This window comes from Salarias fasciatus, unplaced genomic scaffold (assembly GCF_902148845.1).
Source record: "Salarias fasciatus unplaced genomic scaffold, fSalaFa1.1, whole genome shotgun sequence".
Taxonomy (NCBI): Eukaryota; Metazoa; Chordata; class Actinopteri; order Blenniiformes; family Blenniidae; genus Salarias; species Salarias fasciatus.
Genome location: NW_021941377.1, coordinates 527141 through 550576, shown reverse-complemented (window position 1 = coordinate 550576; position 23436 = coordinate 527141). Strand labels below are relative to the sequence as shown.

The window sequence follows — 23436 nt, the reverse complement described above, 5'->3', positions numbered from 1 at the left end:
CAGATTAAAGTCAGGCTTCATTCAGGCTAATTTGAGACTAATTTCAGGCTAAATTCAGATTAACGACAGGCTTAATTCAGGCTAAATTCAGGGTAAATTGAGGTTTAATTCAGATTAAAGTCAGGCTCAATTTAGGCTAAATTAAGACTAAATTCAGGCTAAATTGAGGTTAAATTCAGGTTAACGACAGGCTTAATTCAGGCTAAATTCAAGCTACATTGAGGTTAAATTCAGATTAAAGTCAGGCTTAATTTAGGCTAAATTAAGACTAAATTCAGGCTAAATCGAGACTAAATTCAGGCTAAATTGAGGTTAAATTCAGATTAAAGTCAGGCTTATTTTAGGCTAAATTGAGACTAAATTCAGGCTAAATTCAGGTTAAATTGAGATTAAAGTCAGGCTTAAATTAGGCTAAATTGAGACTAAATACAGGCTAAATTGAGATTAAACTCAGATTAACGACAGGCTTAACTCAAGCTAAATTGAGACTAAATTCAAGTTTAATCCAGGCTAAATTTAGATTAAAGTCAGGTTAGATTAAGACTGAATTCGGGCTATATTCAAAGTCCTTTAATAAAATCAACATTCAAAACAAACTTTATTTACACAGGCAGTAAAAACAGTTGGATCCAGTCCGGGGGGGGTCTGATCCGGTCCTGGGGGGTCCGGTCCGGGGGGGGGGGGGGGGGGGGGGGTCTCTCAGGCGGTGGCGGGGGGGATCCTCCTCCACAGCCCCCGCAGAGGCAGTTCTTGATCCAGCGCTGCTCCCACTGCTTCATGGCGCTGGTCTTGTTGGGCGAGCGCAGCATGGTGACGCAGCCGCACCTGCAGGAGAGGGAGGGGGCGGGGCCACAGCAGTGACGTCAGCAAAGGGGGGAGGGGCCAACAGGGGAACAGGGGGCGGAGCAAGTTAAAGGGGGGGGGAAATAAAGGAAGCTTAAGAGGAGAGGAAATACGACAGGGGGCGGGGCTAATGGCGAAGAGGAAGGGGAAAGGGGCGGGGCCAAGCAGATGACGTCATCAACATCTCAGAAGGATGAGGAAATGCATGGATGGGGCGGGGCCAAGATTAAGGGCAGTAAAGAAAAAAAAATCACAACACCACAAAGGGGCGGAGCCAACACATGACATATGAGAAGAGGGGCGTGGCCTGCTGGATGATGTCATCAACATTTTAGAAGGAGGAGGAAATACATCTTGAGATATGAAGGGGCGGGGACGTGTGATGATGTCACAGGGGGCGGGGCCAACATGGGGAAACACGAAGTAAAAGGGGCGGAGAAAAGGTGTAAAAATAGAAAGGGGTGGGGCCAACAGAGATGTTAAGTGATAAGGGGGAAAAGGGGGCGGAGCTAACATGTGGGACATGGAGATATAGGGGTGGGGCCTACTTAGACGTGGGCGGAGCCAAAAACGGGAAAAGGAATCGAACGGTGGGGGCGAAAAACCAAAAAGGGGCAGAGTCAATGTGATGACATCATAGGAGAGGAGAAAAGGTGAGAACGACGGAAAGGGGCGGGGCCAACACAGGAAATACTGAGTGAAAAGGGTGGAGTCAAGAAGGCAAGGGTTTAGGAGGACAGGTGGGGCGGAGCCCATGGGATGACGTCATAGTGGGCGGAGCCAACATGGGGTATGCAAATTGAAAGGGGCGGGGCCTTTATTAGATGGTATGGAGCCAGCATGGGGAACAGGAAAAGACAGAAGTGGGGGGGAGTCAACAGGATGACATCATAGGGGGTGGAGAAAAGGTTTAACAGCAAAAAGGGGCGGGGCCAACACAGGAAATACTTGATAAGAGGGGAAAGGGGCGGAGCCAAGATGGGAAAACTGGTAAAAGGGGCGGTGACGATGGAAGGCGGATAGAGGCGGAGTCAGAAAGGTTTACAAGGAAAAGGGGAGTGGCTAAGAGGAGAAATACAAAAAAAGGGGCGTGGCCAGGGCTCACCGGGTGCAGGCCTTGCTCTCCTCGGTGGGCAGCACCCCCATGTGGACGCAGCGCAGGTGGTCCACCTTCTGGGCGTCAGGCGGCGGGGAGGAGCCGCCGGCGCAGGGGGCGGGGCAGCGGCCGAAGGCGAGGCGCAACGGGAGGCGCGCGGCCTGCAGGCGCACCGTGACGCCGCGGCCGGCCGGCAGCCAGTCCAGCTGCGGCACCAGCAGCTGGCTGGGCAGCAGGCAGCACTCGTCCAGCAGGGAGTCGTCCGGCTCCTGGGGGGGGGCGTCGTCCCGCGCTGAGGCGCGCACGCGCACACACACACACACACACACACAGAAACACAAACAGAAAAGTAAGAACTTTCTTCCCTTTTGTTTCATCTAAAAAAAAAAACACTACAAACATAAAATTGAGGGGAAAAAAAAGTAAAAAAATAAACCCAAAAAACTAATTCCAATGTGTTTTTATAAAAATAAAGAAAAAAAAGAAAACAATAAGCAAAATTAAGATTTAAAAATTTTAATTAAAAAAGACAAGTAAATTATTCCCATTTTTTAAATAAAAGTCAATAAAATCAAAAAATTAAATAAACAAAATTAATTGAAAAAAAATGTAAAAAAAACCACAAAGAAATTAATTCTAATTTTTTGAATAAAAATCAATAAAAATAAAATAAAAATAAAATGAAGGGAAAAAAATGTAATAAAAAACAAAAAAAAACTAATTCTTATTTCTTTAAATGAAATTTAATAAAATTAAAAAATAAACAAAATAAGGGAAAAAAGTAATAAAAAAAACTAATTCTAATTTTTTAAACAAAATTCAATAGAAATAAAATAAACATAAAATGATGAGAAGAAATATAATAACAAAATAAAAAAACTAATTCTAATTTCTTTAAACAGGAGTCAATAAAAATAAAAAAATAAAAACACATAAAATTTAGGGAAAAAACTACTAAAAACAAAAAAGAAACACATTTCAAATTTTTAAATGAAAGTGAAAAAAAAAAAAAAAATCATAAAATTTAGGGTGGAAAAGGTAATAAAAAAGAAAATAATTCAAAAATTTTTGATAAAAATAAATTAAAAAAAACATAACACGCAAAATTAAGGGAAAACGTCATAAAAAACAAAAAAGAAAGTAATTCAAAACTTTTTTCAATAAAAATTAAATAAGCATGAAATTAAGGGAAAAATTGTAATAAAAATACAAAAAAACTAATTCTACTTAAAAAAAAAAAAAATCCATTAAATAAAAAAAATACACATAAAAATTAAGGGGAAAATGTAATGAAGAAAATAGAAAAAGAAACTAATTCCAATTTTAATAATAAAAAAATAAAAAAAATTAAGTAATAGAAAAAAAAATAATTCTAATTATTAAAATAATAATCGATTGAAAATAAATTACATAAGCATAAAATTAAGAGAAAAAATGTAATTACAAAACAATAAAATATAAAATAATTCAAATTTTATTAAAAAAATGAAATAAACAAAATCAAGAAAAAAACTAAGAAAAAAATACAAAAAGAAACTAATTCCAATTTCTTAAAAAAAATAAAAATTGAAATAAAAAGAAACTCTTAACTGCGCTTAAAAGTGCTGTAATTAATAAGCATTAAAAATAAAATGATTAATACATAAACAAAAAGAATGACCATACAAAAATAAAAACAAAAATTAAAATAAAAAATATAAATATAGATAAAATAAAGCAAACACAATAAATAATTTAAAACCAATGGTAAAATATAAAAGGAAGAAACTGCCGTAAAAAAAGCTGAATCAGAATTTTTCATTTTTTTTTCAATCATTTTTTTTCATTTAATAAAATAAATGAAATTAAAAAAAAAATTATGAATAAAAAAATATATGCAAATAGAAAATTCAAATAAAAATATAAATAAAATAATATAAAAAAAAAGGTGAAAATGAAAATAAAAAAACAAAATAAAAAATGTAAAAGAAACTCTTAACTGCGCTTAAAAGTGCTGTAATTAATAAGCTTTAAAAATAAAATGTTTAATATATAAACAAAAAGAATAACCATACAAAAATAAAAACAAAAATTAAAATAAAAAATATAAATATAAATAAAATAAAGTAAACACAATAAATAATTTAAAACCAATGGTAAAATATAAAAGGAAGAAACTGCCGTAAAAAAAGCTGAATAAGAATTTTTCATTTTTTTTCAATCGTTTTTTTTCATTTAATAAAATAAATGAAATTAAAAAAAGAATTATGAATAAAAAATATATGCAAATAGAAAATTCAAATAAAAATATAAATAAAATAATATAAACAAAAATATTAAAATCAAAACAAAAAACAAAATAAAAATGTTTGAAAATATGAATAAAATAAGTAAAAAATTACAAATAACATAAACAAATTAAAATAAGAATAAAATAAAAAGTATAAAAAGAGAGGGATCCTCACCGCAGAGCCAGAGCTTGGTGAGCAGGCGGAACAGCAGCAGCAGGCTGTCCTGGGTGTCGGAGGTGGCGGTGAAGACGGGGAGGCAGCCGGGCTTCAGCAGCCCCCAGATGCGGATCATGACCAGCATTTCTCTCAGGAGCCCCAGGGAGGCGCCGTCGCGCAGGAAGCCCGAGCCGGGCCGCGCCGTGGTCGCCGTCGCCCCCTGCTGGTGCTGCTGCGGCAGCGAGGCCAGCAGGTGCAGCACGAAGTCCCCCAGCCACTGGATGAGCTGCTGCAGCGACTGCAGCGGCGGGCCGTCCAGCACGAACTCCTCCGTCTTCAGGTTCAGCATCACTTTGTCGATGTCTGGGGGGCGGGACCGGAGGAACCGGATCGGGTTACGGGGCAGTGTGGGCGGGGCCTCCTGTACTACTTAATATTATTATTTAGATATATTCTTAAATGTTTTTTTTTTTAATGATTATTAAATAACGTCAATTACATTTTCTTTAACCTTTATTTATTATTATTATTATTATTATTATTATTATTATTATATTATTATTTATTGTAATTTATTTATTTAACTGATTTTTTATTTATCTATTCATGAATTTAATTATGTATTGTTTATTTATTATTACTATTTAACTATTATCATTTTTATTTATCTATTTTAATTTTTTTAATTGTTTTTTATTATATTGTTTTATTTACTTATTTCATCTTTATTTATTTACATCTTTATTTGTAATTTCTTGTGTTACTTTTTTATTTTTGCATATTTCTGATTTTTATCTTCAATATTTTTTAAAAAAAAAAATTTTCCTCTTATTTTTTATTTCTCAATTTTTTTAAGTAACTAATTATTAATATGTTTTTTCCAGAATGTCTTTATTTCAAATTTCAATTATATTCTTAGACTTTTTTATTTTAATTACTTCATTTTTTCATATTTGTTATTATTTATCTTCATTATTTTTTTTTCTATTGTCTTTATTGTTATTATTTTGTTATGCTTTCATATTTGTTTATTTTTTATAATCAATTTGATCTTTTTTTTTATTATTGTTACATGTCTAAAGGGCAGATCGGGTTACGGTGTGGGTGGGGCTGTTTCCATGTTTCCATGGCAACGTTTAGTTACTGTCAAAAAATGTCAATTTATACATTATATTTGTTGCCAATATTTTTAGACTTTATGTTCAGTTATTGGGTATTTTTTCAAATAATAATAATTTTAATTTTTTTAAATAATTGTGTTATTTTATTAGCTTTATTGATATGTGTTTTTTTTTAATCAATTTTGGTCAGTATTTCATTATTTTTTTCTTCATCTTTTAATGTGTTTGTTTTGATTTTTTAATCATTACTTATTTGTTCAGTTGTTGCAAATTTTTTTGGTTTCATTTACTCATTTGATTTTTCTGATTTTCTGACTTATTTGATTCTTTTCATTTTGAATGTTTAATTATTCATTTTTAATTGTTGTTTGAAATATTATTTACATACCATTTTTCAAATTTACTTGGTTATTTTTTTTTCAAAATTTTATGTTTTTGTTTCCTCATTTTAATTTCTTATTTATGTTTACTTACTTATTTAGTATTTTTGTGTTTACTTTTTCACATGTTGGGGGTTTTTTTACTATTTTTTTAGTTTTTTTGCGTTTTTATTTCCTTATTTGATTTTTCTTCTCATTTTTATTGTTTATTTTTATGTTGTTTATTTACGTTTATTTAAATATTTTTATATACTACTGTTTTTTCTATTGAATTGATTTCTTTCTGTCAATTTTATTCATTATTTTTTTTATTCTTTAACGTATTGTATACGGCTTTTTTAATGTTTTTATTTCTATAACTGTTAACTTATGTATTTGTTTTTTAATTTATTTTTCTATTATTTCCTTTTTGTGTACATCGTGTGTTTTTAATTGATTTATTATTGTTATTGTTTATTTTTACTAATCTTTTTTTATTTATTGTTTTTTGTATTCACTTATTTTTTTCATAATTACTAATTTTTGTATACTTATTTATTATTTTTTTTATTTACAAATTTTGGCATGCTTATTTATTGATTCCTTTTTTATATGTTTTTATTTTTATTTTTTTTGTATTTTTACGATGATTTTCTTAACTATTGATCTGGTTACTTATTTATTTTGGATTTCTTTTTATTTTTCCTATTATTTTTATTGTATACTTATTTTTATTTTTATTATGTTTTTCACATTTTTTTCAAATTTTCTGTCACTTTTTTGTTTTTATTTCGTGAATTGATTAATCATTTTTATTGTTGACTTATTTTTTTGTAGTTTTTATGTATATTGTTTTTATTTAGAATTTTTTATTTTTAGTGTTTTTATTTCATTACCTGATTTTTCTTCCTATTTTTATTGTTAACTTATTTATTTCTTAATTTAATTTTTTAACATTCTAAATGTATTTGACTACTTCTGTCTATTTTTGTATTTCTGTAGTATATATTTCCTAACTGATTTTACCTATTTTGATTGTTTACTTGTTTTTATTTTTTTGTATTGTTTTTACCAACTTATTTATATTATTACTATTTCTGTTTTTATTCATTTCTTCAATTTTTCTTATTATTTTTCTTTCATTGACTCATTTTACTTTTTTATAGTAACTTTTATAACTCAATTAGTTTTTTTTCTATTTTTTTCAATTCCTTATTTTTTTTGTTTTATTATTTTTTTTATTGGTTTTCTATGTAATGCTTTCATTTTTTTTACTATTTAGTTACTTTTTTTGTTTTTATTAGTAATGATTTAATAACTTATTTATTTAGGGGATTTTTTTTTACATATTTTTAGTATTTTACTACTTTTTTCTGGTTTTTATTGTTTGTGCATTGACTTCTTTATACTTATTTTATATATTTACTTAATTTGTTGTATTTACATATTTCTGTGTATTTATTCATTCATTACTTTTACATTTACTGAGTTTTTCCTATTAATTTATTTTTTAGATTTACTTATTAATATTTACTAATTGTTGTATATTTATGACTTTATTCTTTTTAATTTACTGATTTTTTTCATATTTACTTTTTATATTTACAATTTTTTGTATATTTCTTCATTTATTTTTTAATACTTAATTTTTTCATATTTATTTTTTAGATTTACTTATTTTTAATATTTTTTTAATTACTGTATATTTACTCAATCATTATTTTTTATATTTACTGAATGTCTTATATTTATTCATTTATTCTGTATATTTACCAATTTCTGTACATTTTTTCATTTATTTTTTATATTTACTGAATTTTTTCACATTTATTTTTTATGTTTACTTATTTTTATATTTACAATGTTTTGTATATTTATTCATTTCTTTTTTAAATTTATTTTCTATATTTACTAATTTTTTAAAATTTATTCAGTTAATTTTTAAATGTAGCTTTTTTTTGTATATTTACTAAATTTAGTACATTCATTTATTATTTTGTATATTTACTGAATCTTTTCATATTTATTTATTCATTTTTTATTTTTTAGACATACTTATTTTTTGTATTTACTATTTTTGGTATATTTACTCATTTTTTTGTTTTCATATTTACTGAATTTTGCACATTTCTTTATTTTTTTCAAATTTTTTTGTATTTGTTCATTTATAATTTTTTGTACTTACTTAATTTTTTCATATTTATTTTTTAGATTTACTTATTTTTTATATTTTTTTTTATTTTTGTATATTTGTTCATTTATTTTTTTTCATATTTACTGCATTTTTCCATATTTATTTATTTTTAGTTTTTATATTTACTTACTTTTATATTTACGAATTTTTGTATATTTATTCATTTATCATTTTTTTTACATTTATTTTCCATATTTACAATTAGTTTTTAATTTTAGGTATTTTTTAAAAATAGCTTTTTTTGTATATTTACTACATGTAGTACATTCATTTGTATTTTTTTTATATTTACTGAATTTTTTCATTTATTTATTTATTCATTTTTTTATTTTTTAGATTTACTTATTGTTCATGTTTACTGAATTTTTCACATTTCTTTATTTGTTACATGTATAAATTTTTGAATATTTTTCCATTTATAATTTTTTATACTTACTCAATATTTTCATATTTTATTTTTTATACTTACTTAATTTTTATAAATATTTTTTTATTTTTGTATAGGGTTAGGGTTTATATTTACTGAATTTTTTTCATTTATTTATTTATTCATTTTTTTTATTTTTTAGATTTACTTATTGTTCATGTTTACTGAATTTTTCACATTTCTTTATTTTTTACATGTATAAATTTTTGAATATTTTTCCATTTATAATTTTTTATACTTACTCAATATTTTCATATTTTATTTTTTATACTTACTTAATTTTTATAAATATTTTTTTATTTTTGTATAGGGTTAGGGTTTATATTTACTGAATTTTTTTCATTTATTTATTTATTCATTTTTTTATTTTTTAGATTTACTTATTGTTCATGTTTACTGATTTTTTCACATTTCTTTATTTTTTACATGTATAAATTTTTGAATATATTTCCATTTATAATTTTTTATACTTACTCAATATTTTCATATTTTATTTTTTATACTTACTTAATTTTTATAAATATTTTTTTTTATTTTTGTATAGGGTTAGGGTTTATTTTTACTGAATTTTTTTCATTTATTTATTCATTTTTTTTATTTTTTAGATTTACTTATTGTTCATGTTTACTGAATTTTTCACATTTCTTTATTTTTTACATGTATAAATTTTTGAATATTTTTTCATTTATAAATTTTTATACTTACTCAATATTTTCATATTTTATTTTTTATACTTACTTAATTTTTATAAATATTTTTTTATTTTTGTATAGGGTTAGGGTTTATATTTACTGAATTTTTTTCATTTATTTATTTATTCATTTTTTTTATTTTTTAGATTTACTTATTGTTCATGTTTACTGAATTTTTCACATTTCTTTATTTTTTACATGTATAAATTTTTGAATATTTTTCCATTTATAATTTTTTATACTTACTCAATATTTTCATATTTTATTTTTTATACTTACTTAATTTTTATATATATATTTTTTATTTTTGTATAGGGTTAGGGTTTATATTTACTGAATTTTTTTCATTTATTTATTTATTCATTTTTTTTATTTTTTAGATTTACTTATTGTTCATGTTTACTGAATTTTTCACATTTCTTTATTTTTTACATGTATAAATTTTTTAATATTTTTTCATTTATAGTTTTTTATACTTACTTATTTTTTTATATATTTTTTTTTATTTTTGTATAGGGTTAGGGTTTATATTTACTGATTTTTTTAAATTTTTTTTATACTTACCAATTTCTGTGTAGTCATTTTCTGATTATTTGTTATATCTTCTATGTTTGCTAATTTTGATATATTTACTTATTTGTTGATTGATCTTTTCCTTGGTTTTGGTACTGACCGGTGTCGGTGTTCTTGGCGCAGATCTCGCTCAGCCGCTCGCCGGGGCTCTTGTCGGGCGCGGCGGGCGCGTGCGGCCGCAGCAGCGACTTGAGCGTGGCGCCCACCGCCATCAGCAGCAGCTTGGCGTGCAGGTCGGAGGCGCGCGGCGCGGCGGCGGCCGACAGCCGGCACAGCGAGGCCTTGGCGGCCACCACGCGCGCCGCCAGCACCTGCTGCAGCGCCTGGTTCTGCCGGGTGTACTCCTCGTGGAGGCGCTCGGCCAGCGGCGCCGCCGCCGCCGGCTGCACGTGCAGCAGCACGTCCCACCAGTCGTAGCCCGTCACCATGCAGTACTCCAGCAGCAGCAGCAGGTGGCGCAGCGCCGTGGACGGGTCCAGCACCTGGCCCATGGAGGGGGACACCCGCAGCATGTGGAGCTGTGGAGGAGGGGGAGAGGGGCCAGGGTTACCATGGCAACAGATTAGATAGAGGAGGCAGATCAAAGAGGAGGTTACTATAGCAACAGCTCAAAGAGGAGGAGGTTACTACAGCAACAGAACAAAGAGTTTACTTTAGCAACAGATGAAAGGGGAGGTTACTATAGCAACAGATCAAAGAGGTTACTGTAGCAACAGATCAGAGAGGTTACTATAGAAAAAGATTAGAGGTTACTATAGCAACAGACCAAAGATCATTATAGCGACAGATCAAAGAGGTTACTATAGCAACATATCAAAGGAGGTTACTATAGCAACAGATCAGAGGAGGTTACTATAGCAACAGATCAGAGGTTACTAGAGCAACACATCAGAGAGGAGGTTACTATAGCAACAGATATTAGAGGTTACTATAGCAACAGACAAAAGATCATTATAGTGACAGATCAAAGAGGTTACTATAGCAACATATCAGAGGAGGTTACTAGAGCAACAGATCAGAGGAGCTTACTAGAGCAACAGATCAAAGAGGAGGTTACTATAGCAACACATCAGAGAGGAGGTTACTATAGCAACAGATATTAGAGGTTACTATAGCAACAGACCAAAGATCATTATAGCGACAGATCAAAGAGGTTACTATAGCAACATATCAGAGGAGGTTACTATAGCAACAGATCAGAGGTTACTAGAGCAACACATCAGAGAGGAGGTTACTATAGCAACAGATATTAGAGGTTACTATAGCAACAGACAAAAGATCATTATAGTGACAGATCAAAGAGGTTACTATAGCAACATATCAGAGGAGGTTACTATAGCAACAGATCACAGGAGCTTACTAGAGCAACAGATCAAAGAGGAGGTTACTATAGCAACACATCAGAGAGGAGGTTACTATAGCAACAGATATTAGAGGTTACTATAGCAACAGACCAAAGATCATTATAGCGACAGATCAAAGAGGTTACTACAGCAACATATCAGAGGAGGTTACTATAGCAACACATCAGAGAGGAGGTTACTATAGCAACAGATCAGAGAAGACTAGAGCAACAGATTAAAGAGGTTACTATAGCAACAGACCAAAGATCATTATAGCGACAGATCAAAGAGGTTACTATAGCAACATATCAGAGGAGGTTACTATAGCAACACATCAGAGAGGAGGTTACTATAGCAACAGATCAGAGAAGATTAGAGCAACAGATCAAAGAGGTTATAATAGCAACAGATCAGAGAGGAGGTTACTATAGCAACAGATGGTTAGAGGTTACAACGGTTACTATGGCAACAGCACCTTCCCCTGGTTGTCCACTCCAGCCAGGGCCAGCGAGGTCCAGGAGAACTGCAGGGCCTTGAAGTGCGGCCCGGGTCCCGGTCCGGGTCCGGGTCCCGGCCGGGGCCTCTTGAGCAAGGGGGGCTCCTCGGAGGGGGGGCCGTAGTACACCCCCATGGTGTGCAGGGACAGGCGGTGCAGGATCTGGATGGAGCCGTCCTGGAAGGACAGCGCCAGGCCTGGACACACACAGAGGGGGCGGGGCTAAGTGAGTGGGAGGGGCTAGAAGACCATTAAATAATTAAAAAAAACAAAAAAAATATTTTAAAATACAAAAAAAGATAGTTTAAAAACAAGATATGACAATAATAAAAACAAATATTAACTAAGGGAACAAAAAAATTGAAAAAAAAAAAAGAATAAAAAAAATTAAAACTAAGGGGCGGGGCTAAGTTAGTGGGAGGGGCTACAAGACCATAAAAAAAAAAGAATTAAAAAAATTTAAACAAAGGGGCAGGGCTAAGCTAGTGGAAGCGGCTAGCGGACCATAAAATCACCAAAACAAAAAAACTTTAAAAAATAAAAATGTCAAATTAAGAATATGAAATAAGAAAGTAAAATTTACAGTAATAAATAATAAAAAAGGATAATTTAAATTCAAGAAAACAAAAAATAAAAAAAGAATTCAGATAGCCAAAAAAATAGAAACTAGCAATTAAAAAAATGCAATATTTAATGAAACTACTTCTGAAAATATTAGAAATAATCACAAAAAATGAAAATAATTAAAATATATTAAAACTATATACATCTTAAAATACATATAAATTAGGTTTTTGAATGTAATTACATATATGAAAAATTTTAAAATTTAAATAAAGCAAAATATTAAAATAAAACTATCACAAAAATGGAAAATAGCAAATCATTAAAAAATATTTAAGAAATAATTTAAAAAAGAGTATGTTGAGTGGGCAGGGCTTGAGGAGAAGAAGGGATTATCGCCAAATCAAGAAAATGATTAAAACTAAAAAAAATTCAAATAAAAGTTTGTTTATTAAATTAAAAAAATGTGATGTGACGAAAAGTTAAATAAAAAACATTTAAAAAGATAAAATTATAAAAAAAAAAGAAAAGAAGGTTATGTGGGTGGGGCTAGAAGACAACTGGGTGGGCGTGCAATAAAGGTTGTGTGGGCGGGGCTTAAGGAGGATATTCAGTTGGTGAGGAAATGGGATTATAAATAAAAAAGTATTAATTAATTAATAAAAATAAATAAAATAAATAAATAAAATAGAAATTAAAGAAAATAAAGTGTAAACACAAAATTTTAAAAATACACAAAAATAATTAAAAATAAATAAAAAATCATTTGTTACGGGACGATAAAGAAAAAAATGGCTGAAACTGAAAACATTAAATAGCATAAAAAATTACAAAAAACAAAAAAATAAAAAAAAATAAAAAGTATAATTAGAAATAGAACAATAAAAAAAAAGAATTAAAAATGAATGGAATTAAATAAAATAGGAAAAAATAATAAAAATTTAAGAAAAACAGATCTAAATAAAAATCAGAGATTGGGGGCGTGGTTAGAGGACGGAGTGGGCGGGGCCTGCTCTCACCCAGGCCGGGGCAGAACTTGGTGTCTGTCGCCACCTTGAGGTCGGTGTTTGAGATGGAGATGGGCAGTTTGGGCAGGGCCACGGCCGAGACCCGCTCCAGGTCCCCGGTGGTGGTCAGGATCCGCCACTTCAGGATGGTGGGCTGCTTCTCCCCCACTGGGGACAACAAACAAACAAACAAACAAACATTTAGATCAGCTGTTTTCTGGACCAGATCCAGGACTAGACCCAGACCCGGGTCGGTACTGACCCACGGGGGAGCGGTGCTGGAAGATGTTGTTGACTGGAAGTCCCTCCTTCCTCAGAGACCAGCACTCCACGATGCTGCCGCTCTGATTGGACGCACACAGCAGCACCTGCAACAGCAACCAGGAAGTGAATTGAACCCGTCTCCACGGTGACAGCATCAACACTGCAGGAACCAGGAAGTGGATTTAACTCATATCTATGGTTACAGCAGCAACCACGAAGTGTCTAACTCGTCTCTATGGGTATAGCATCAACCAGGAAGTGAATTTAACTCATCTCCATGGTTACAGCATCAACCAGGAAGCGAGATTAAACTCATCTACATAGTTACAACATCAACCAGGAAGTGAATTTAACTCATCTCTATGGTTATAGCATCAACCAGGAAGTGAATTTAACTCATCTCTATGGTTATAGCATCAACCAGGAAGTGAATTTAACTCCACAGCATCGACCAGGAAGTGAATTTAACTCATCTCCATGGTTATAGAATCAAACCAGGAAGTGAATTTGAACTCATTTCCATGGTTACAATATCAACCAGGAAGTGAATTTGAACTCATTTCCATGGTTACAATATCAACCAGGAAGTGAATATAACTCATCTCCATGGTGACAGCATCAACCAGGAAGTGAGTTTAAGTTGTCGCCATGATTGCGGTCTCCAGGAAGTGAATTTAACTCATCTCCATGGTTACAGCATCAACCAGGAATTGAATTTAACTCTACAGCAACAACCAGGAAGTTAATTTAACTCATCTCCATGGTTATAGCATCAACCAGGAAGTGAATTTAACTCTACAGCATCGACCAGGAAGTGAATTTAACTCATCTCCATGGTTATAGAATCAAACCAGGAAGTGAATTTGAACTCATTTCCATGGTTACAATATCAACCAGGAAGTGAATTTGAACTCATTTCCATGGTTACAATATCAACCAGGAAGTGAATATAACTCATCTCCATGGTGACAGCATCAACCAGGAAGTGAGTTTAAGTTGTCGCCATGATTGCGGTCTCCAGGAAGTGAATTTAACTCATCTCCATGGTTACAGCATCAACCAGGAATTGAATTTAACTCTACAGCAACAACCAGGAAGTTAATTTAACTCATCTCCATGGTTATAGCATCAACCAGGAAGTGAATTTAACTCATTTCTATAGTTACAGCGTGAACCAGGAAGTGAATTTAACTCTACAGCATCAACCAGGAAGTGAATTTAACTCATCTCCATGGTTATAGCATCAACCAGGAAGTGAAATTAACTCTCCAGCATCAACCAGGAAGTGAATTTAACTCTCCAGCATCAACCAGGAAGTGAATTTAACTCTACAGAATCAACCAGGAAGTGAATTTAACTCTACAGTATCGACCAGGAAGTGAATTTAACTCATTTCCATGGTTATAGAATCAAACCAGGAAGTGAATTTGAACTCATTTCCATGGTTACAATATCAACCAGGAAGTGAATGTAACTCATCTCCATGGTAACAGCATCAACCAGGAAGTGAGTTTAACTTGTTGCCATGATTACAGCATGAACCAGGAAGTGAATTTAACTCATTTCTATAGATACACCGTGAACCAGGAAGTGAATTTAACTCATCTCCATGTTTATAGCATCAACCAGGAATTGAATTTAACTCTACAGCCAACAACCAGGAAGTGATTTTAACTCATCTCCATGGTTACAGGAGCAAGCAGGAAGTGAATTTAACTCATCTACATGGTTACATCAGCAAGCAGGAAGTGAATTTAACTCATCTACATGGTTACATCAGCAACCAGGAAGTGAATTTAACTCATCTACATGGTTACAGCAGCAACCAGGAAGTGAATTTAACTCATCTATATGGTTACAGCATCAACCAGGAAGTGAATATAAACTCATCTCCATGGTTACAGCATCAACCAGGAAGTGAATTTAAACTCATCTCCGTGGTTACAGCTGCAACCAGGAAGTCAATTTAACTCATCTATATGGTTACAACAGCAACCAGGAAGTGAATTTAACTCATCTATATTTTTACAGCAGCAACCAGGAAGTGAATTTAACTCATCTACATGGTTACAGCAGCAACCAGGAAGTGAATCTGACTCATCTCCAATAGGGGTGTTTAAAAAAATCGATTCGGTGATATATCGCGATATGACGTCACGGGATTCTCGCATCGATTCAAAATACATCGATATCGATTTTTAATTATGTATTTACCCGGCAAATATCCATTGCGGCGTCTTTTTGTGTGCTGCACTTTTACTCCTGGCCACTAGTTGGCAGCACACCACACCAGGAGCTTTGCAGAGCCTCCAGTCTGCCAGAGGAAGAACAGCATCTCGCGAGAGCTATCCCGGGTGGTTTCTTTACACTACCGTCTCGCGGTAATTGGATCACACAACAGTCTCCCGTGGCGGAGGAAGTGGGAGACGCTCCGAGGAATATTTATAAAGCCGGAATCTGGACGCACTTTGGCTTTTACAACCAGGACGGAGGGACAGATAAGAGCCACGCCATTTGTAAAATGTGCTTTGCAAAAGTCAAATACCGCGGAAATACCACCAACCCACATGCATTTGAGCAGGATGTCCCCATGCAGGACACCCTGAGGGACCTGGACAGTGTGAGGGACAGGCTGCGTCCCCCCAGGAGTGTGAAGGAGCGTTGCCTCCTCAGCAGGTCCTTCCTCCCTGCTGCCGTCAGATTCTACAGCCAGCACTGCTCCAACCAGTCCAAACACACACCACACAGTTCTAAATGACACTCCTGTGTATTTGTCTTTTCATCTCTCTCACATTTTTCTATAATATTGTGCATGTGTCTGTCCTATATGTATATTTAAATAATATGTAACTCATATCTGTTATTAATATTATAGTTTACATATGTCTTCTGTCTTAAATGTATATTTAATTTATATTTGATTTATATCTGTTAGTGTATATCTGTTATTTCTTTATATCTGTCTGAAACTTATATTTAAACTATATTTAAATTATGTCATTTAGTTTGTATCTGTTATTTAATTATATTTATCCTAAATTTATAGTTAATTTTTCTATGTATGGTTGGACCTTGTAAATTCTCATATTTTGCATTTCTTTTTTTTTTCCTCATTGCAATTTCCCCCTGTGAGACAAATAAAGGAATTTCAAATCAATTCAGTTCAATGTTTTACAATGATTGCACTTTATTTTCTCAAAACATGTTACATTATTGAAGGTATATGTAGCCTTTATTTTTATTTACTGTTTAAATGAAAAAGTAGCCTGCAACTTGCTTGCTGTTAAATATAGTTGCTTGAATGCTTCTGTTGCATTTGGGATGATTAAAATGTGTTTCATACAAGTTTTCTCATGAAGTACTACTAGTTTACAAATTTATTGTTCCTAAAGTATCGCAATAATCGTCATGAACATTGGTATCGGGATATATCGGGATATATCGAATCGTGACCCATGAATCGTGATACGAATCATATCGCCAGATACTAGGCGATACACACCACTAATCTCCAAGGTTACAGCTGCAACCAAGAAGTCAATTTAACTCTACAGCATCGACCAGGAAGTGAATTTAACTCATCTCCATGGTTATAGCAGCAACCAGGAAGTGAATTTAACTAATCTCCATGGTTACAGCATCAACACAACCAGGAAGTGAGTTTAACTCAGCGACTGGAACAGGAACCAGGAAGTGTATTTGACAGCATCGTGCGGTTGCCGTGGCGACCGACCTGCTCGGAGTTCTCCCGGGTCAGGAACTTGAGGTGGGTGACGGCCGGGTACTTGTCGCGCCGCAGCGGGTCGCTGGTGCAGCGCAGGAAGAGCGACGGCAGCAGCTCCGTGTCGATGCGGCACTTCTCGCTCACCACGCTCACCACCACCTGCAGGGGGGGGGCGGAGTCATGATGTCACTGTAGTGGCAATGGGGATTACATCACTGGATAGAGGGGAAGGATGCTGCACTGAGGGGGCGGGGCTTGACTGTATAGGACTGAACTGAGGGGGCGGGGCTGCACTCTATAGGACTGGGTTGAGGAGGAGGGACCTAATATTACAGGACTTGGGGGCGTGGCCTACTCTTATAGTAGTCAACTTAGTGGGTGGAGTCTAATATACTTTAACTTGACTGAGGGGGCGTGGCTTCATCTTGTAGCAAATCCTGTAGATAATTAATAAAGGGGTGTGGCCTCACCTTATACAACATTAAAAGGGGCGTGGCCTCAACTTAAATAATATTAAAGGGGCGTGGTTTTATCTAGTAGAACATGAATAAAGGGGCGTGGTCTGTCTCATCTTGTAGAACATTAAAAGGGTGTGGTTTTATTTAGTAAAACCTGAATGAAGGGGCGTGGCCTCATCTTGTAGAACAATAAAGGGGCGTGGCCTCATCTTGTATAACCTGAATAAAGGGGCGTGGCCTCGTCTTGTGGAAGCTGAATGAAGGGGCGTGGCCTCATCTTGTAGAACATGAAAGGGGCGTGGCCTCATGTTTGAGAACATAACTTTGGGGCGGGGCCTCCTCCTTAACACCATAACTAAAGGGGCGTGGCCTCATCTTGAAGAACTGTCCTAAGGTGGTGAGACCTCATCTTATGAATATGAACTAAGTGGGCGTGGCCTCCGGAATCAGACAGTCGGTGTCGTCTGTATAGAATCAGACAGTGGGTGTGGCCTTTAGAGAATCAGAAAGTGGGCGTGGCCTCCTCACCTTGTAGAACTGGACGGGCGAGGAGGCGGAGCCGTCGGTGGCGGCCACCACGATGTTGCCGCCGCCGGTGAAGGCGATGTCGGCCAGCGCCACGCGGCCCCGCAGGCGGCACAGGCTCTCGCTGGCCGTCAGCAGGGGGGCGGGGCCCCCGGCGGCCCCACCCCCGGGCTTCAGCAGCGCCACGGCGACCAGGCCGCTGGCCGTCACCGCCAGCCAGCCCTCCATCGGCTTCCCGCCGAACAGCGTCAGCGACGGCGAGAACTTCACCCGAGAGAACTTCTCCCCGAAGTTAGTGGAGCCCGACTGCAGGGGGGCGGGGCCGCGGGGAGGGGGCGGGGCCACAGGGTTAGAGGGGGAGGAGAGGAGTTAGAGAGAGAGAGAGGGGGAGGAGTCAGAGGATCAAAGACTCAATGAGGGTCAAAGACTAGAGACTCAGATCAAAGACTAAAGACTTGGATCAAAGACTGAAGACTAAAGACTTGGATCAAAGACTAAAGACTTGGATCAAAGACTAAAGACTAAAGATTTGGATCAAAGACTAAAGACTTGGATCAAAGACTGAAGACTAAAGACTCGGATCAAAGACTAAAGACTTGGATCAAAGACTGAAGACTAAAGACTTGGATCAAAGACTAAAGACTTTGATCAAAGACTGAAGACTGAAGACATGGATCAAAGACTAAAGACTAAAGACTTGGATCAAAGACTAAAGACTAAAGATTTGGATCAAAGACTAAAGACTAAAGACTTGGATCAAAGACTAAAGACCAAAAACTTGGATCAATGACTACAGAATTAAGACTTGGATCACAGACTAAAGACTTGGATCAAAGACTAAAGACTTGGATCAAAGCCTGGAGACTGGGAACAAAGACTAAACACTAAAGACTTGGATCAAAGACTGAAGACTTGGATCAAAGACTAAAGACTGAAGACATGAATCAAAGACTCAAGACTTGATCAAAGACTAAAGACTAAAGACTTGGATCAAAGACTAAAGACTAAAGACTTGGATCAAAGACTTATGACTTTGATCAAAGATTAAAGACTGAAGACGTGAATCAAAGACTAAAGCCTAAAGACTTGTATCAAAGACTAAAGACTGAAGACATGAATCAAAGACTGAAGACTTGATCAAAGACTAAAGAATTTGATCAAAGACTAAAGACTTGGATCAATGACTAAAGACTAAAGACTTGGATCAAAGACTTAAGCCTTTGATCAAAGACTAAAGACTGAAGACTTGGATCATTGACTAAAGACTGAAGATTTGGATCAAAGACTAAAGACTACAGACTTTGATCAAAAACTAAAGACTGAAGACTTTGATCAAAGACTTAAGACTAAAGACTTGGATCAAAGAATCAAAACTTGTACCAAAGACTAAAGACTGAAGACTTGGATCAAAGACTGAAGACTTGGATGAAAGACTAAAGACTAAAGACTTGGATCAAAGACTAAAGACTAAGGCCGAATCCCATTTCACCCCTTAGCCCTTCCCCTTGGCCCTTCCCCTTAGCCCTCCGCCTATGAAACGGAGTGCTAAGGGGTAGGGGAGAAAGTCAACCCCTCCGAATTGGGACACCCCTCCGACAATCGCGTACGTCATCAGTAGTCGCCGCTGCCGATGATGTAGGCAGATGCGACAATTATCTGCCGAAGAAGAATGTTTTTCTTACATTTTAAAACTTTATTAATTGACAAAATACTGACATTTATGAACGTCTTTCGTTGCGGACGCCGCCATCTTGCCGATCTTGGAAGGCTTTCTGAGAAATCTGTCATCCAGTGGCGATGGTGGCGAGGGGCGCTTGTTTTGTTCGCCTGGACCGTGGGGTTAGTTCACTTCCGCATTGGCGGGGGCGCTCGTTTCCCACCCGCGCATTCCAGGCGGGCCGTGTTGAAGAAACCAGTTTATTGAAAATAATCGTCTATCTGTTGGGTTTGGAATGCGCCTGGAATGCGCGGGTGTGGAAACGATCACTCCCGTCAATGCGGAAGTGAATTCACCCCGCCCGCCAGGCATGACCTAGGCTGAAAGAACAAGCGCCCCTCGCCATCGGCCGATACCCCTCCGTTTGGAGTGTGCCTCTCGAGAATCTCCTTTTGGAGGGGTGACTGGCCCTCTTTCTTGGCCCTACCCCTCCGTCATAATGACAATTGGGACACTCCTACCCCTCCACGTGAACGCGCAAAACGAGGGGAAGGGCCAAGGGGAAGGGCTAAGGGGTGAAATGGGATTCAGCCTAAAGACTCAGATCAAAGACTAGAGACTAGAAACTAGAATCAAAGACTGGAGACTGGGGTCAAAGCCTGGGGTCCGACCGGTTGCCGCGGCGACGCACCATCTCCACGTGCAGCGCCAGCTTGACGCCGTTGTGCAGCCAGCTGAGCGCCACCACGGGGTCACCGTCCACGCTGCTGCTGAGCTCGCTGTGCCAGCGGTTCACCAGGTGCTCCTGCATGGCCCAGCACTTCACCAGGCCGTCGGCGTCGGCCGACAGCAGCCGGGAACCTGAATGACGGCATAACACAACACTAAATTTAATTAAATAAATAAAAAAAAATATTTTAAAACGGAAAAATCGCAAAATTTCAATATATTAAAAAGTAAAAAAAGAAAAGAAAAATAAAAGAAAAAATTACAATATTAATACAAATTTAAAAAAAAATAATAAGAAAATTAAAAATAAGACAACTCGACGAGGCCATCGGCGTTGGCCGACAGCAGCCAGGAACCTGAATGACGGCATAACACAACACTAAATTTAATTAAATAAATAAAAAAAATATTTTAAAATGGAAAAATCGCAAAATTTCAATATATTAAAAAGTAAAAAAATAAAAGAAAAATAAAAGAAAAAATTACAATATTAATACAAATTAAAAAAAAAAATAAGAAAATTAAAAATAAGACAACTCGACGAGGCCATCGGCTTTGGCCGACAGCAGCCGGGAACCTGAATGACGGCATAACACAAGACTAAATTTAATTAAGTAAATTAAAAAAATATTTTAAAATTGAAAAATTGCAAAATTTCAATATATTAAAAAGTAAAAAAATAAAAGAAAAATAAAAGAAAAAATTACGATATTAATAAAAATGTAAAAAAAATAATAAGAAAATTAAAAATAAGACAACTCGACGAGGCCATCGGCTTTGGCCGACAGCAGCCGGGAACCTGGATGACGGCATAACACAACACTAAATTTAATTAAATAAATAAAAAAAAATATTTTAAAATTGAAAATTGCAAAATTCCAATATACTAAAAAATTAAAAAATAAATACAAAATAAAAGAGAAAATTTAAAAAATTAATAAAAATAAAAAACAAAAAAAAAACAAAAAAAAAAAAACAAATAACATTAAAAAAGAAGAAAACTTGACGAGGCCATCGGCTTTGGCCAACAGCAGCCCCGGAACCTGAATGACGGCATAACACAACACAAAATATAATAGATAAAATTGAAAATCACAAAATTTCAATATATTAAAAAATAGAAAAAAAATACAAAATAAAAGACAAAATGTACATAATTAATAAAAATAATAACAAAAAATAAATAAAATAATTAAAATTAAAAAAAGAAGAAAACTCGACGAGGCCGTCGGCGTCGGCCGACAGCAGGCGGGAACCTGGATGACGGCATAACACAACACAACGGGAAATGTAAAAAAAAATATATCATTAAAAAAAATTAATGAACAAATAAGGTAAAAATATTAATGAATAATTAAGTAAAAACTTAGTAAATTAATTTAAAAAAATAAAAAAATAATGGTCAAACAAATAATAATTAAGTAAAAACTCAATAAATAAAATAACAAAATTAGCGAAAAAGTAAAATAAAAAATAGTGAATAATTAAGGAAAAACTTAGTAAATATATAAATAAAAAATAATGAATAATTAAGGAAAAACTTAATAAATAAATAAATAAATGAATATTCAAGTAATAACTTAATGAATAAATAAATTAAAAGTAAAAAATTAATTAAGTAAACTTACTAAATAAATTAAATAAAAATTAATGAACAAATAAACACACTAATGAATTATTAAATACATATGCAATACATACATGAATTAATTAATTAAAAATGGACCCAAATAAAAATAATTAAATAAAAACCTAATAAATAAGTAAAATAAGTAATGAATGAATAATTTAATTAAAGCTTAATAAATAAATAAATAAATAAATAAATAAAATTAATGGACCAAAAACAAGATTTAGTAAAAAATTAACAAACAAATAAAATAACAAAACGAATGAAAAAGGAAAATAAAAAATATCAAAATTAATGAAAATGCAAAATACAATTAATGGATAATTAATCAAATATTAATAAATAAATAAGATAACCAAATAATGAATAATTAAGTAAAAACTTGATAAATAAATAAATAAATAAATAAATAACTAAAATTAATGGACCAACAACAAGATTAAGCAAAAACTTAAATAAAATAACAAAACTAATGATAAATGAAAATAAAAAATAATGAATAATTAAGTAAAAACTTAAAAAATAAATAAATAAATTTAATAAAAAAATGGACCACAAAAAAGAATAACTAAGTAAAACCTAATAAATAAATAAAATATCAAAATTAATGAAAATGTAAAATAAAAATTAATGAATAATTAATTAAAAACTTAATAAATAAATAAATAAATAAAGTTAATGGACCAAAAACAAGATTAAGTAAAAACTTAATAAATACCAAAACTGATGAAAAAGGAAAATAAAAAAAATAATGAACAATTAAGTAAAAACTTAATATATTAATAAAATACCAAAATTAATGAAAATGTAAAATAAATCATTAATGAATAATTAATTAAAAATGAATAAATAAATGAAACAAAAAATATTGAATAATTAAGGAAAAACTTATTGAGTAAATAAATAAATAAATAAATAAATAAATAAAATGACCAAAAACAAGATTAAGTAAAAACTTTATAAATAAAATAATAAATCTAATGAAAAAGGAAAATAAAAAATAGTGAATAATTAATTCAAAATTTATAAATAAAATAAAAAAATAATGAATAATTAAGTAACACCTTACTAAATAAATAACATAAAAATTAATGACCAAATAAAGTAAACACATTAATGAATAATTAAGTAAAAATGTAATAAATAAATAAATAAATAAATAAATAAAATTAATGGACCAAAAACAAGATTAAGTAGAAACTTAATAAATAAATTTAAAAAAATAAATAAATAAAACAAAATTAATGAAAAATTAAAATAAAAAATTAATGAATACTTAAGTGAAAACTTTACGTAAATAGATACAAT

At 33.3% G+C, this 23436-nt stretch overlaps 1 protein-coding gene across 1 annotated transcript in view; it reads right to left on the bottom strand.

The window, feature by feature from the left end:
• Window positions 1-581: 581 nt before the first annotated feature.
• med16 (mediator complex subunit 16) overlaps window positions 582-23436 on the bottom strand; it is a 487581-nt gene continuing 464726 nt past the window's right edge. The window contains 11 exon segments of the mRNA XM_030087257.1: window positions 582-731; window positions 734-825; window positions 1949-2231; window positions 4384-4728; window positions 9832-10249; window positions 11550-11767; window positions 13154-13309; window positions 13404-13509; window positions 17139-17288; window positions 18116-18418; window positions 20461-20630. Coding sequence (XP_029943117.1) covers window positions 700-731; window positions 734-825; window positions 1949-2231; window positions 4384-4728; window positions 9832-10249; window positions 11550-11767; window positions 13154-13309; window positions 13404-13509; window positions 17139-17288; window positions 18116-18418; window positions 20461-20630 — 2273 coding nt within the window. The 3' untranslated portion in view covers window positions 582-699.